The sequence below is a fragment of the Gastrolobium bilobum genome, unplaced genomic scaffold (assembly GCF_033153095.1).
Source record: "Gastrolobium bilobum isolate Gb01-03AN ecotype WA unplaced genomic scaffold, APGP_CSIRO_Gbil_v1 utg116332, whole genome shotgun sequence".
Classification (NCBI taxonomy): Eukaryota; Viridiplantae; Streptophyta; class Magnoliopsida; order Fabales; family Fabaceae; genus Gastrolobium; species Gastrolobium bilobum.
This window is the reverse complement of record NW_026898745.1, coordinates 1-16,714: the sequence shown is the minus strand read 5'-3', so window position 1 is coordinate 16,714 and position 16,714 is coordinate 1. Positions and strand designations below refer to the sequence as shown.

The 16,714-nt window shown below is 34.7% G+C and overlaps 2 protein-coding genes across 2 annotated transcripts; both read right to left on the bottom strand.

Moving 5' to 3' along the window:
* Positions 1-719: 719 nt before the first annotated feature.
* Positions 720-5,286, bottom strand: LOC133283785 (thaumatin-like protein 1b). The gene is made up of 2 exons (XM_061480697.1): positions 5,235-5,286; positions 720-1,422 (listed from the first exon to the last, which is right to left on the bottom strand). Exons 1-2 carry the CDS (start codon positions 5,284-5,286, stop codon positions 746-748), a joined length of 729 nt encoding a protein of 242 aa, XP_061336681.1. The 3' UTR covers positions 720-745.
* Positions 5,287-14,526: 9,240 nt separating this feature from the next.
* On the bottom strand, positions 14,527-15,241 carry LOC133283786 (thaumatin-like protein 1b; the record flags this gene model as incomplete). The annotated part of the gene is made up of 1 exon (XM_061480698.1): positions 14,527-15,241. A coding segment is annotated over one exon (714 nt), but the record flags the coding sequence as incomplete, so codon positions are not given.
* Positions 15,242-16,714: the final 1,473 nt, after the last annotated feature.

Genomic DNA, 16,714 nt, shown 5'->3' with positions numbered 1-16,714 from the left:
CTAACAGTTTTTATGAATATTATTTTATTGGAAGATCGAAATTAGTTAGTAACTTATAACTTTCATTGTAATTTTTCTCTCAACATTGTTGGGATGAAAAGTTTTTTTGATATTTTGATATAAATTTTAGAAAGCAATTAGAGTTGGATGAAAAAAATAACATTGTAGTATAACATTCTTATCTTTACAATGATTTTTTTTTCAAGGAAAAAAAGTAGGGTTTAATTTAATTTTTAACATAGTTAAAAGATGGATTGCATTGAAAAAACCATGATAAAAATATCGTAAGGGGGTATGTGACTCTAAAAAAACCATAGGGCGATTTTTAAATTTTTCTCTACGTTTGTTTTTCTTTTTCTTTTTATCAACATGAATTATAATTTGAATCTCTTTTTCTCAACATGAATTATAATTTGAATAGTTACTACTAGCTCACCGACACCAGCAAATTAAATAATTTGCGGCTCTTGCCTTAGATATGCCAGTCATTTGGAGAGGTTATAAGATCATAATATATGAAAGAGTAACGAAGGTAAAGAGCAAAATCAAACACACCACTCCAATTTAATCACAAACAAAAAAAAGTATAATAATAAAACTTTATTGGATAATGATTCAATACATTCACCGAAAGGACGTGATTTTTTTATTCATATTGTGTGGCTCATAATAGTATTATATATTGAAATACGCACTTATTTTTTTGTGAGGCACGACAAAGTCTATTATGCAGCGATGGAGGACTTCAAGGGCAGAATGTGATGGAATAGTCAGGATTGGAGAAGCAAGTAAAGGTGCTAGTCTTGTCATCATATGCGTAGCTATAAGCATCAGGACATTGCAGCTTGAAAATGTCAGAGTGTTTTGTTGATGGACATTTCTCTGGTGTGTTGAAAGCACCAGTGCAACAATACTGAGGTTGGTTTAAAGCCAAACAAGCACTCTTGCAAGCAATCGCGCTTCCATCAGAACCTTTCATTTGAAGCTCCGCAGGGCACACATTGTTGATGTTGTTAGGGCAGCTTGAGGTTTTGCATTTACCGCTCCCACCTTGTGGGGTCACCGACATGGGCACGTTGAACCCGTCCACGTTACTCACGTCATAGAAATCTTGACCTCCATTTGATGCTACTGTAATTTCTACCAAAGTTGCTGGAGGGATTGCACCGGCCCCATTGCATGCTACTCGACCGGAGGCACAATCGGCAGTGGCACAACTGAACTTTCCGTTGTTGTTCGAACATCCTGTCCTAGCCCAAAACCTACCTGACCATGGTGAGGGGAGGTCCACGGAGTTGGATGCTCCCGTTGCCAACTCGAAACCTGTTGTTGACAGCTGAGGCTTCTGGTCGCCGGTTAGGGTTCCTGGCCATACTGTGTATGGGCAATTGTTTCTGAAAGTAACCTTGGCTCCTTGAGCCACTGTATGCAAAACCAAAATCATAAACTGTGCGTTGGGATTTGATGAATCAAGTCATGTATAGATTTCAAAATTGACAAATTTTACACCTTATAAAGTAATGTGAGTAAACATTAACCTACACTTAGGGAATAAATCATCTCATATGTTATTTAACACGACCATGTCGTGTGATAGTATTATAATTATTTATGGCCAAATCAACATTGATGATTTTGTCATATTACATTCCGATATTAATTCTTTCTTCATTTCTCATTACTATTGACTAATATGCTCATGAATGGTTAGGATCTTGTTACATAACATAGTCACATCAAATAAGACAAAATCTATTCCCATACTTGTGTACCATTAACATTAGGAATGTATATATTTTGTGTAACATCCCGCATAATTAGGGACTTCTATAAATTATAATTAAGAAGGTGTAGCAAACTTGAAATTCGAATAAAACATAGGTTTAGAGTGGAATTTATTTAAGCCAGGAAATTTATTTGATTTGCATGTACGCGTGAGTGGATATATACATATATACTTTGAGAAATCAAGGCTCTAGTTAAAAGAATAGGATTAATTTAATATAGCCTAGGAAAATTCTAGATAATGCTTAGAAGGACTATGAAATGATAATTAATAAATGTCAGTGAGCAATGCTCATTAAGAGATGATAGTGGGACCCTTTAGTAACCTCTAACCTATCTTAAAGAAAATCTTGATTACTTGTGTAAGTATCCAAAGAAAAATCAAATCAGCCCTTGTACCATCCTATACGCCTAGTAGAGGGCTGGGAAATCAGCATGTATCTGTTTGATTAGATGAAAATAATCACCTTGCATGTAATTCCATTGGTCAATGGCATGTAATCTTATTGATCTATGACAACCCTCATTTATCTTATATATATCTTGTTTCCCCTCCATGTGCGCAAAGGGTAAGAAATAATTCTGATCTCCAGGCATTAGAAGCCAATGCATGTCCTTGAGGTGTCAAGCTCAATCTTTCCAATCTCTTACATGAAGGCCACCTTTCGCCCATGGCATTGCATGAATGCCACTTGTCTCATCTTTGGACACTTGGATGATTTCTCCTACATGTTTCGGCCAACTCCCTCTTGACCAAGGGATTTCATTCTATTAGTCTAAAAGTCTGATCCTCATTTAGTTTCCTCTATGCGTATGAGAGATCACCAAAGCCAAACCATCCACACATTCTGAACATAGCTAGCTAATTCCCCATTAAACCGTAAGAATAGAAAACCAACTATTGAGACATACTTCCTTTCTTCTCACTAGTCGGCCATGTACCAAGGAGTCAAGAGGTATAGTGTCCTATCCACTTCCTTGTTCACCTCCTTCTCTCAACGGTTAATAAAGATCTTCCACTGCATGCAGTTACTTTGAGCCACTCTCCATTCCTTCCCTTGTTTCGGCCGAGACCCCTCAAAGAGGTGTGGTATCCCTTCACTGCTTCTTGTTTCTTTTGCGGATCAGTTCCGAGTCAAAGTTCCATTGAATGTACTTGCTTCAGCTGTGAATGAATCAGCTTTTCCCTTGCGTGCCGTTGGAACCGTCCTCCTGAAGCATCGGAAAGGTGCAGGATTGTCTACTGTTCGAGTGGGGATTCGTTATGCACATATGAGTAGGTAAACAATTTCAAACTCTCCTTCCTTTTTCCCTCACTGTTTTGGCCGTGGCATACATATTGAGAAGAGAAAATTTTGTTTTATCATTCCTACACTTTCTGTCCGGTTAGCATAGGTTTCATAGGAGGATAAATTTCCCAACTTCCCTCATCTGTTTCTGTTGTATGAGTGTCCTAGGAAATCAAACTCTGTTATCACTACCTCTTTGTTTCTGCTCACTGTACAGCTTTGATATTAAGGCATACAAGTCAAAAAAATAAAATGAATTATGAACTTGTAAGAGAGCATTTTCGTGCCTTAGGACCGTTTCTTTGGACCAGAATGGTAATATAGACTTGCATGTGATAAATCTGTATGGACCGTAGGTTTAAAGGCCTCCTTCTCACACCCTAGCCTTGAAGAGAAAAATATGTAATTGAAAATGTTTAAGTCACTAGTTAATAACATCAAAAACCGAATATGAATGCTAATGGAACTTTGGATTCTTCGTTGATTATAATGGAATAAATTCTGTTTTGGGGAACCTTGATATGTACGAAGTCCTATATAAATTAAATAAATAGCATGATATATAGGCTTTCTTTTGCGCACCATAGGAGGGGGAAGTAGAAATTTTATGATTGAAACCTTGAGAATTTTCTGTATGTAAAACCGATGCTGTTTGGGATTGGAAATCTTAGAATTATTCGTTGTTACGCGTCTGAAAAAAATTATTATGGAATCCGAATATGGTTAGGAACAGCATTCTAAAAACCGATTAGGAATTTAAGGAAAAATGGGCTAAAAACATATGCTGTATGTAGGAAATTTGTGACGTACGATTCTGACTTGAAACCTTGTTGCTTAGGTGCGCATAACTCGTGAATAGGGATTACTTCGTTGCTGTTTGATAAATTGTTGTGGCACGCGAGGTATGTGTAGACGGTATTACTTAATGTGACTATTGGCTAGTGTATGGAATTGTGATGTGTTGCTCACATTTGTTCTATGTATGTTATGATGATGATGAGCCAATGGTAAGAATATGAAAGAATGATATGATATATGCATGCATTTTACATCATAATGCATTTTTCTGTTGGGTGCGATTGCATAACATGGCATGTATACTTGATTCATGACATATTGAATATATATATTTGTATTGAGGACATGTGACTGAGCATGCATCATATAGGCATGCCTGGTACAAGGAGAGGGGACACTTGGCTTCAGTCCGCATAGGTTCCACAGTGGGATTCACCTTCATGGGAGCCATTAGGAATACCCACTGTGATGCTACGCGCACGACGGTGCTATGAGCGTAAAGGAAAAAGGGCGTTATATACGCGTTATGATATATGATGAAAAGGATTAAATGTTTGAAGTGACTATTTATGATTTTGTGCCTAGTTAATACTGTTGCATTTGGTTTTGTTGCCACACTACTGGGTTTATTCTCACCCCTTTGGGGCTGCAATTTTTAAATTGCAGGAGGACGTAAAAGCATTTGAGGACTTGAATGTTGAACTCTGTTATATTTTTGCTGCTGTCTGGATTTATTCACTGTTGACTGTTTTAAGCTTGGGATGATTGTATTATGTGGTACTTGATGATTTTTGGATGACTGTAAAACTATGACTTATTTCTGCTTTAAGTCTTTTTATGAACAACGGCTGCTTTAAGAAATCTGAAATGTTTTGCGAAAAGGGACTTTCTTAACGTTTATCAAATGCTGAATTTTTAACGATTTACGGACAACTTACGACTTATGTTTCGAGGGGCAAATGAACTCCGATTTACTATTATTTTATATGCACGCGAAGCCCCAAGCGTCTACTTTCAGATTCTGGAACACGTACAAAAATATTTTGAAAACTCGATTTGATATTGATTTTGTACACGAACTGTTTTTGGGAAAATTCCAACTTTGCAAACAGCAAGGTTTTTACAAAGTTTTATCAAGAAAATCTTATTAGCTTTCCACTTTCATCACTCAAAGGTATTTTAAAAGAAAAAGTTCGCTACAGAATTCCGCAATTCTAATAACGATTAGCAAACGACTCTCTTGGATGCATACAAGGGAGGGTGTTACATTTTGTTACATATATAAATACATGTGATAACTTATAATGCGTTAATGTCTATGATAAAGAGAATAAGGGAATGGAAAATGTAATTGAAATATACCATTGAAGAGGAATGCAAAGCAAAGGCAGAGAGCAACACGGGTGATCGTCATTGTTGGTGAATAGTGATGAGTTCTTGTTTTCAGAGGTTGCTTGTGAAGTATGGGTTTTAACTTGCGTAGCTATAATATTAAGTTAATTAGAAAGAAATATATTTTACTTCAGTAGAATGAAATATAGTACTTGATCAGAAGGGTTCGTATTTGATATTGGATCTGTCGGTTAGCTAGTAATGATGATGACGTTGTAAGATGTTAGGGCTTGAAACTGTGGTGTGGGGGTCTGTACGAAGAGCTTATGAGAGTTTAGGGTGTTTGAGTAGTGTGCATTATGTATTTCTAGGAGAGTTACCTCAGAGTTTGGCTTGGACTAAAAATCCTTCTTCTCGAGTTTAGGGATTCTGATCCCCGACTCGTTTTAGTTTGCTTTGGCTTAATCCAGGTATGGATTTGACTTAGAACAATACTTCTCAATTATTTCCCAAAAATATTTTTTAAATTATTTATAACATGTTTGCTAACATCTTATTTTAGAAAAAAATTTATTTTTTATTTTTCGTAAAAAGTTAAATAAAAAAGCTTAGACTCTAAAATAAATTAATTTTTTTATTATTTATTCATCAATTCATCTATTACACTTTGAGACTTCCCCTTGAAAAAATAAACTTCATACTATTTTTATTTTTTTTTGGATCCTATCTATTATATCATCTATTATACAATTAGTACGATTTGAGTTAGGTAGGACCAATCACATCTGTATGGAAAAAAAAAACAACAACTAAATAAGATAAATTAAAATGCCACAAAATATTGGAATAAAATAAGTTAAGAACAATGCACAACATCATTGATTCTGTTAAGACGAGAAACATAAACCATCAAATATTAAACTTGTACGTAGATGAAAATAAGTTATTAAATAATTACACATAAATACAATTAGCTAAAAGAAAATTATAAAGTAATTCAGTATAAATGCAAATGAAAGTCACCAAAACAAAATGAATTTATCACTTATAAAAAATAGAATAATATTTGTGCAGTTACTGCAGATAAGTTATCTGCATTTACTCCCAAAACGACGTCGTTTTGGGATAGAAAAATTAAATAATTATAATTATAAAGACTATAATAATCCTGAAATAAATTAAAATTATAAAAATACCATGATTTCTGTCCCAAAATGACGTCGTATTAGGCTTACTGCAGATAACTTATCTGCAGTAACAGCAGAAAAAAATACAAAATAATAAGCCGTCTTTAAACAATATAAACACCAATTCATAAGTATTCTAAATTTCTAACAAATTATAACAAAGGGAGGGAAAGTAGGTAACTCACTACTTAATTGTACCTTCTTCCATTTTCAATTAAATAAAATAAAATAACGATATGTGCATAAATAAAAATTGAAAAAAAAAAGTATCTAATGTTACTTTAAACAACTTTGTCTAATGTTCACCAAAACGATGTTATTTTGGCATTGAAAAATTAAAAAATTAGAATGATAAAGAGTATTATAATTCTGAAATAAATTAAAATTACAAACACACTATTATTTTCGCCCCAAAATAACATTATTTCGGTGAATATTAGACAAAGTTATCTAAAGTAACTTTAAAAAAATGAACCCGTAAAAATTTTCTTTATTTCTTAACTCCTTAAAATTTGGTTGTAACTCTCAGGTGGTCAATTAACTTCCATTTAATTTAACTGAAAATAATCATTTCCGTTGAAACAAAATTACATGTGGCTAACTAATAATAATAATAATAATAATTATTATTATTATTATTATTATTACACTTTATATAGGCGGAGTCAATTTAGAAAAGACTACACTTTGGGATAACTTTTTCATTTTTTTCAATATGTAATTTTATTTTTAATGAATTAATCCATAAAAAAAATGCAAAAATCTATTAGTCCTAATGGTGTGGCAAAAACACACTCCCTAATAGGGGTGTAAATAAGCTAGGCTGGCCTAGCCTAGCATACAGCCCAGCCTACGTTGAGCCTTGCCTCGCTCGACCTACGTTGAAAAGTACAATAGGCTTAGGCTTATAAGAAAGTCTTTTTAACAAATAGGCTGTAGGCCAATTTTGTCAAGCCTGGCCTAAAGCTTAAGAAGGTGTAGCAAACTTGAAATTCGAATAAAACATAGGTTTAGAGTGGAATTTATTTAAGCCAGGAAATTTATTTGATTTGCATGTACGCGTGAGTGGATATATACATATATACTTTGAGAAATCAAGGCTCTAGTTAAAAGAATAGGATTAATTTAATATAGCCTAGGAAAATTCTAGATAATGCTTAGAAGGACTATGAAATGATAATTAATAAATGTCAGTGAGCAATGCTCATTAAGAGATGATAGTGGGACCCTTTAGTAACCTCTAACCTATCTTAAAGAAAATCTTGATTACTTGTGTAAGTATCCAAAGAAAAATCAAATCAGCCCTTGTACCATCCTATACGCCTAGTAGAGGGCTGGGAAATCAGCATGTATCTGTTTGATTAGATGAAAATAATCACCTTGCATGTAATTCCATTGGTCAATGGCATGTAATCTTATTGATCTATGACAACCCTCATTTATCTTATATATATCTTGTTTCCCCTCCATGTGCGCAAAGGGTAAGAAATAATTCTGATCTCCAGGCATTAGAAGCCAATGCATGTCCTTGAGGTGTCAAGCTCAATCTTTCCAATCTCTTACATGAAGGCCACCTTTCGCCCATGGCATTGCATGAATGCCACTTGTCTCATCTTTGGACACTTGGATGATTTCTCCTACATGTTTCGGCCAACTCCCTCTTGACCAAGGGATTTCATTCTATTAGTCTAAAAGTCTGATCCTCATTTAGTTTCCTCTATGCGTATGAGAGATCACCAAAGCCAAACCATCCACACATTCTGAACATAGCTAGCTAATTCCCCATTAAACCGTAAGAATAGAAAACCAACTATTGAGACATACTTCCTTTCTTCTCACTAGTCGGCCATGTACCAAGGAGTCAAGAGGTATAGTGTCCTATCCACTTCCTTGTTCACCTCCTTCTCTCAACGGTTAATAAAGATCTTCCACTGCATGCAGTTACTTTGAGCCACTCTCCATTCCTTCCCTTGTTTCGGCCGAGACCCCTCAAAGAGGTGTGGTATCCCTTCACTGCTTCTTGTTTCTTTTGCGGATCAGTTCCGAGTCAAAGTTCCATTGAATGTACTTGCTTCAGCTGTGAATGAATCAGCTTTTCCCTTGCGTGCCGTTGGAACCGTCCTCCTGAAGCATCGGAAAGGTGCAGGATTGTCTACTGTTCGAGTGGGGATTCGTTATGCACATATGAGTAGGTAAACAATTTCAAACTCTCCTTCCTTTTTCCCTCACTGTTTTGGCCGTGGCATACATATTGAGAAGAGAAAATTTTGTTTTATCATTCCTACACTTTCTGTCCGGTTAGCATAGGTTTCATAGGAGGATAAATTTCCCAACTTCCCTCATCTGTTTCTGTTGTATGAGTGTCCTAGGAAATCAAACTCTGTTATCACTACCTCTTTGTTTCTGCTCACTGTACAGCTTTGATATTAAGGCATACAAGTCAAAAAAATAAAATGAATTATGAACTTGTAAGAGAGCATTTTCGTGCCTTAGGACCGTTTCTTTGGACCAGAATGGTAATATAGACTTGCATGTGATAAATCTGTATGGACCGTAGGTTTAAAGGCCTCCTTCTCACACCCTAGCCTTGAAGAGAAAAATATGTAATTGAAAATGTTTAAGTCACTAGTTAATAACATCAAAAACCGAATATGAATGCTAATGGAACTTTGGATTCTTCGTTGATTATAATGGAATAAATTCTGTTTTGGGGAACCTTGATATGTACGAAGTCCTATATAAATTAAATAAATAGCATGATATATAGGCTTTCTTTTGCGCACCATAGGAGGGGGAAGTAGAAATTTTATGATTGAAACCTTGAGAATTTTCTGTATGTAAAACCGATGCTGTTTGGGATTGGAAATCTTAGAATTATTCGTTGTTACGCGTCTGAAAAAAATTATTATGGAATCCGAATATGGTTAGGAACAGCATTCTAAAAACCGATTAGGAATTTAAGGAAAAATGGGCTAAAAACATATGCTGTATGTAGGAAATTTGTGACGTACGATTCTGACTTGAAACCTTGTTGCTTAGGTGCGCATAACTCGTGAATAGGGATTACTTCGTTGCTGTTTGATAAATTGTTGTGGCACGCGAGGTATGTGTAGACGGTATTACTTAATGTGACTATTGGCTAGTGTATGGAATTGTGATGTGTTGCTCACATTTGTTCTATGTATGTTATGATGATGATGAGCCAATGGTAAGAATATGAAAGAATGATATGATATATGCATGCATTTTACATCATAATGCATTTTTCTGTTGGGTGCGATTGCATAACATGGCATGTATACTTGATTCATGACATATTGAATATATATATTTGTATTGAGGACATGTGACTGAGCATGCATCATATAGGCATGCCTGGTACAAGGAGAGGGGACACTTGGCTTCAGTCCGCATAGGTTCCACAGTGGGATTCACCTTCATGGGAGCCATTAGGAATACCCACTGTGATGCTACGCGCACGACGGTGCTATGAGCGTAAAGGAAAAAGGGCGTTATATACGCGTTATGATATATGATGAAAAGGATTAAATGTTTGAAGTGACTATTTATGATTTTGTGCCTAGTTAATACTGTTGCATTTGGTTTTGTTGCCACACTACTGGGTTTATTCTCACCCCTTTGGGGCTGCAATTTTTAAATTGCAGGAGGACGTAAAAGCATTTGAGGACTTGAATGTTGAACTCTGTTATATTTTTGCTGCTGTCTGGATTTATTCACTGTTGACTGTTTTAAGCTTGGGATGATTGTATTATGTGGTACTTGATGATTTTTGGATGACTGTAAAACTATGACTTATTTCTGCTTTAAGTCTTTTTATGAACAACGGCTGCTTTAAGAAATCTGAAATGTTTTGCGAAAAGGGACTTTCTTAACGTTTATCAAATGCTGAATTTTTAACGATTTACGGACAACTTACGACTTATGTTTCGAGGGGCAAATGAACTCCGATTTACTATTATTTTATATGCACGCGAAGCCCCAAGCGTCTACTTTCAGATTCTGGAACACGTACAAAAATATTTTGAAAACTCGATTTGATATTGATTTTGTACACGAACTGTTTTTGGGAAAATTCCAACTTTGCAAACAGCAAGGTTTTTACAAAGTTTTATCAAGAAAATCTTATTAGCTTTCCACTTTCATCACTCAAAGGTATTTTAAAAGAAAAAGTTCGCTACAGAATTCCGCAATTCTAATAACGATTAGCAAACGACTCTCTTGGATGCATACAAGGGAGGGTGTTACATTTTGTTACATATATAAATACATGTGATAACTTATAATGCGTTAATGTCTATGATAAAGAGAATAAGGGAATGGAAAATGTAATTGAAATATACCATTGAAGAGGAATGCAAAGCAAAGGCAGAGAGCAACACGGGTGATCGTCATTGTTGGTGAATAGTGATGAGTTCTTGTTTTCAGAGGTTGCTTGTGAAGTATGGGTTTTAACTTGCGTAGCTATAATATTAAGTTAATTAGAAAGAAATATATTTTACTTCAGTAGAATGAAATATAGTACTTGATCAGAAGGGTTCGTATTTGATATTGGATCTGTCGGTTAGCTAGTAATGATGATGACGTTGTAAGATGTTAGGGCTTGAAACTGTGGTGTGGGGGTCTGTACGAAGAGCTTATGAGAGTTTAGGGTGTTTGAGTAGTGTGCATTATGTATTTCTAGGAGAGTTACCTCAGAGTTTGGCTTGGACTAAAAATCCTTCTTCTCGAGTTTAGGGATTCTGATCCCCGACTCGTTTTAGTTTGCTTTGGCTTAATCCAGGTATGGATTTGACTTAGAACAATACTTCTCAATTATTTCCCAAAAATATTTTTTAAATTATTTATAACATGTTTGCTAACATCTTATTTTAGAAAAAAATTTATTTTTTATTTTTCGTAAAAAGTTAAATAAAAAAGCTTAGACTCTAAAATAAATTAATTTTTTTATTATTTATTCATCAATTCATCTATTACACTTTGAGACTTCCCCTTGAAAAAATAAACTTCATACTATTTTTATTTTTTTTTGGATCCTATCTATTATATCATCTATTATACAATTAGTACGATTTGAGTTAGGTAGGACCAATCACATCTGTATGGAAAAAAAAAACAACAACTAAATAAGATAAATTAAAATGCCACAAAATATTGGAATAAAATAAGTTAAGAACAATGCACAACATCATTGATTCTGTTAAGACGAGAAACATAAACCATCAAATATTAAACTTGTACGTAGATGAAAATAAGTTATTAAATAATTACACATAAATACAATTAGCTAAAAGAAAATTATAAAGTAATTCAGTATAAATGCAAATGAAAGTCACCAAAACAAAATGAATTTATCACTTATAAAAAATAGAATAATATTTGTGCAGTTACTGCAGATAAGTTATCTGCATTTACTCCCAAAACGACGTCGTTTTGGGATAGAAAAATTAAATAATTATAATTATAAAGACTATAATAATCCTGAAATAAATTAAAATTATAAAAATACCATGATTTCTGTCCCAAAATGACGTCGTATTAGGCTTACTGCAGATAACTTATCTGCAGTAACAGCAGAAAAAAATACAAAATAATAAGCCGTCTTTAAACAATATAAACACCAATTCATAAGTATTCTAAATTTCTAACAAATTATAACAAAGGGAGGGAAAGTAGGTAACTCACTACTTAATTGTACCTTCTTCCATTTTCAATTAAATAAAATAAAATAACGATATGTGCATAAATAAAAATTGAAAAAAAAAAGTATCTAATGTTACTTTAAACAACTTTGTCTAATGTTCACCAAAACGATGTTATTTTGGCATTGAAAAATTAAAAAATTAGAATGATAAAGAGTATTATAATTCTGAAATAAATTAAAATTACAAACACACTATTATTTTCGCCCCAAAATAACATTATTTCGGTGAATATTAGACAAAGTTATCTAAAGTAACTTTAAAAAAATGAACCCGTAAAAATTTTCTTTATTTCTTAACTCCTTAAAATTTGGTTGTAACTCTCAGGTGGTCAATTAACTTCCATTTAATTTAACTGAAAATAATCATTTCCGTTGAAACAAAATTACATGTGGCTAACTAATAATAATAATAATAATAATAATTATTATTATTATTATTATTACACTTTATATAGGCGGAGTCAATTTAGAAAAGACTACACTTTGGGATAACTTTTTCATTTTTTTCAATATGTAATTTTATTTTTAATGAATTAATCCATAAAAAAAATGCAAAAATCTATTAGTCCTAATGGTGTGGCAAAAACACACTCCCTAATAGGGGTGTAAATAAGCTAGGCTGGCCTAGCCTAGCATACAGCCCAGCCTACGTTGAGCCTTGCCTCGCTCGACCTACGTTGAAAAGTACAATAGGCTTAGGCTTATAAGAAAGTCTTTTTAACAAATAGGCTGTAGGCCAATTTTGTCAAGCCTGGCCTAAAGCCTTGTAGGCTGGCCTATTTAATTTTTAAAAATTAAATTAATTAATATATTTATTTTAGGTGACAATTAGTACCAACCCTTGTCTTGATGGTGGTTTAAAGATATTTCAATGAATGATATTCTCTTGTAGACTTTATTTCAGCTTTGGTTGACCTAATAATTGTATTTTTTATTTTCCCCATTTCTTTGACTCTATTCCTCTCTTATATATATTATAGAGTTGGGGTATTATGTTGACTCTTTCTTGTTTGTCATTTTTTATTTCTTATGAGAAGTACTAGTGCATGCATGAATGGAACTTTGCCTAGTATATTTTTTTAGTTATCTTTTTTACTATTGTAAAATTTTTAATGCTCACTAGTGAAATTTATATATCGTGCAAAAAATGCAGCAATTTATGAACACGTTAATGACTTGTAATGTCAAGGGAATATTTTAAAAATTGTTAATTTTTTTTTAATTTTTTAAAAATATATCACAAGGAAGGCCTACAAGGCCTGTAGGCCATATCAGGCTCTCTAATTTTTAAAAATAAGTCAGGCTTGACCTATAAATAAAGTCTTTAGTATGCCAGATAGGCTGAATATTTTTTTACGTAGGCTTAGGCCATGAAGGCCAAAGCCTAGCCCAGCCCAGCCCATTTACACCCCTACTCCCTATAAACAATTGTTCCAATCAATATTGGACAATATATTTCGTATTATACATACATATGTTATATGAGCATATACCTTTTAAATGCCTTAGAACAAAGCCTGTTGCACAACTCATCCCATCATCGAATTTGGGAAGAGTAGCCAAATCCTTTCATATTAGGATTACAGTTTTACTCCTTTTTATAGACGGTTTGCTATAAATTTCAATTTGATATCTTCAAAAATGCCAATTTGTGTAAAGAAAAGCATAACAAAGCATATTCCCGCAAGAAAATTCATATCACCCATACTGCTATATATGGTAATATTCTTCAATGCATCATGGAAGTCTTTATATAATGTGCTGAATATTATCTTATTGAAAGATTAAAATTAGTTCCTAACTTATAATTTTCATTGTAATTTTTCTCTCGACATTGTTGGGATGAAAAGTTTTTGACAGTTTGATATAAATCTTAGAAAACAATTAGAGTTGGACGAAAAAAACTAACATTGTGGTATATAATTCCTATCTCTACAACGATTCTTTTTATAAGCGTAAAATGAAGCATTTAATTTAATTTGTAACAGAGTTAGAAGGTGGATTGAATTGTAAAAATCATTAGGGGTTAGCGATTCGAAAAGAAACCATAGGAGGAATTTTAAATGTTTCTCTACTTCTTTTTCTCACCACAAATTAAATAATTTGCAGCTCTTGCCTTGGATATGTCAGTCATTTGGAGAGGGTACGAATAAGATCACAATGAAAGAAGTATAAAAACCTCCAAGTGGCATATTATGAAGGTAAAGAGCAAAAACAAACACACCACTCCAATTTAATCACAGACAAAAAAAAGTATAAAAATAAAACTTTATTGGATGATGATTCAATACAATCACCGAAAGCACGTGATTTTTTTATTCATATTGTGTGGCTCATAATTGTATCATATATTGAAATACACACTTATTTTTTTGTGAGGCATGACAAAGTCTATTATGTAGCGATGGAGGACTTCAAGGGCAGAATGTGATGGCATAGTCAGGTTTGGAGAAGCAAGTAAAGGTGCTAGTCTTGTCATCATATGCGTAGCTATAAGCATCAGGACATTGCTGCTTGAAAATGTCAGAGTATTTTGTTGGAGGACATTTCTCTGCTGTGTTGAAATCACCAGTGCAACAATACTGATGTTGGTTTAAAGCCAAACAAGCACTCTTGCAAGCAATCGCGCTTCCATCAGAACCTTTCATTTGGAGCTCTGCAGGGCACACCTTGTTGATGTTGTTAGGGCAGCTTGAGGTTTTGCATTCACCGCTCCCACCTTGTGGGGTCACTGAAATGGGCACGTTGAACCCGTCCACGTTGCTTACATCGTAGAAATCTTGACCTCCATCTGATGCTATTGTAATTTCTACCAAAGTTGCTGGTGGGATTGCACCGGCACCGTTGCATGCCACTTGACCGGACGCACAATCGGCGGTGGCACAACTGAACTTTCCGTTGTTGTTCGAACACCCCGTCCTAGCCCAAAACCTACCTGACCATGGGGAGGGGAGGTCTACGGAGTTGGATGCTCCCGTTGCCAACTCGAAACCTGTTGTTGACAACTGAGGCTTCTGGTCGCCAGTTAAGGTTCCTGGCCATACTGTGTATGGGCAATTGTTTCTGAAAGTAAACTTGGCTCCTTGAGCCACTGTATGCAAAACCAAAATTGTAAGAACCCGCACCGTTAATTAAGGAATTTAATTAATAAATTATGAGAAAATAGGAAATAATTCCATAATTGACCCTAATAATTATTATGAGACCTTAATAATTATAGTAAGTGATTAAGAATGCTGAAAGTCGCTTTTCGGATGAAAAGTGCAGATACCGGTTCTGCTAGTCGATATAAATGCGTACCGAAGAAGTATCCTGGAAAATTATAATAAGTGCATGATAATTACTAGAATAATATGTAGGACTTGTAAAACGAGTTTCAAGTCCAAATAATGAGAACTGGTGCCAGAAACTGGTACTGGCTGTGAAAAGCGCGTACCGAAAAGGTGCTCCGAAAATTATAAGAAAAATATGATAGTTCTTGTAAAATTGAGTAGGTTAAGAATCCAAAGTTTGGGATTAAAATGCTAAGCGTAGCAATTAAAGTTAATACTGTGTGTTAGTGACTTAACCGCCTATATAAGCCTTATGTGAGGGCACAAAACCCTAGAAAACAGACTCCTATGCGTGGAGGGTGGCTGACCAGATTTTCCAAACACTGTTTTTGGCTTCTCTTCTCCATTCTTGAGGTTTGAAGCCATTTCCTTTCATTTCTCTTCTCTTAAACACTTGGTGTGAGTGAGAGTGACCTTGGGAGAGTGTTGGTGGCCTTGCTTCTGAGTGTGGGGGGCTGTTTTGTGGTTGTGAAGGGGCTGAGTTGGTGGTTTGTGGTGTTGGAGCTTTCTCCTTGGCTTGTGAGCTTCAAAGTGTCAACCTTTGTGAAGAAAGAACCAACCTTTGATCACCTTTTTCGTGTGCCTTGAAGGTCAGACCTGTAGAGGCAGTGTGGTGAGCTCCAAGAGCCTGTGTTGCTCTGTTTTGAGCTTTGGTAAGTTGTACCAACCTTGGTCATGAGTTTCCTTGGGTTAAAGTTGATGTCTTGGTGTGTTTAATGGATTAAACAAGTAACCAACTGTCATATGAACCTTAATATGCATGCTTTAACGTTTGAAAGTGTTAAAAATGGAACCTTGGAAGGATATCTTTGCAAAATGCAGAAACTGCATTCTGTCGCGAAGTATCCAGATATTTGTCGTGGAATATCCGGATATTGATATCCGGATATGGATATCCGGATATTGGTATCCGAATATGCGGATCGGGATATCCGGATATTGGATATCCAGATATATATCCGATATTGGATATCCGGATATTGGCTGTGAGATATCCGGATATTGCATATCCGGATATGTCCCCGAGGAATATCCGGATATTCTGGGTTTGCGAGGAACAATAGCGTACTGTTCATCCAGAACTGATCTATGGGTTTGTGGACCCTAGTTGAGGAAGTTGAACTTCTGTAATTATTTAATGTAAGTCAGAATCGTATGATTAAGGGCTTATGGCTTGGTGAGAAGCCTCAAGACGTAAAACGTAATGGAAAGGCGTTGTCTTAATATTGTATGCTTGCGGTGCATGTTATTGATATATTGTTGGTCCAT

Coding starts and splice junctions, on each gene's coding strand:
- LOC133283785 (XM_061480697.1), bottom strand. CDS start 5,286: ATGACGATCACCCGTGTTGCTCTCTGCCTTTGCTTTGCATTCCTCTTC. Junction 1,423..5,234: donor CTTTGCATTCCTCTTCAATG/GTATATTTCAAT, acceptor TTTTGCATACAG/TGGCTCAAGGAGCCAAGGTT.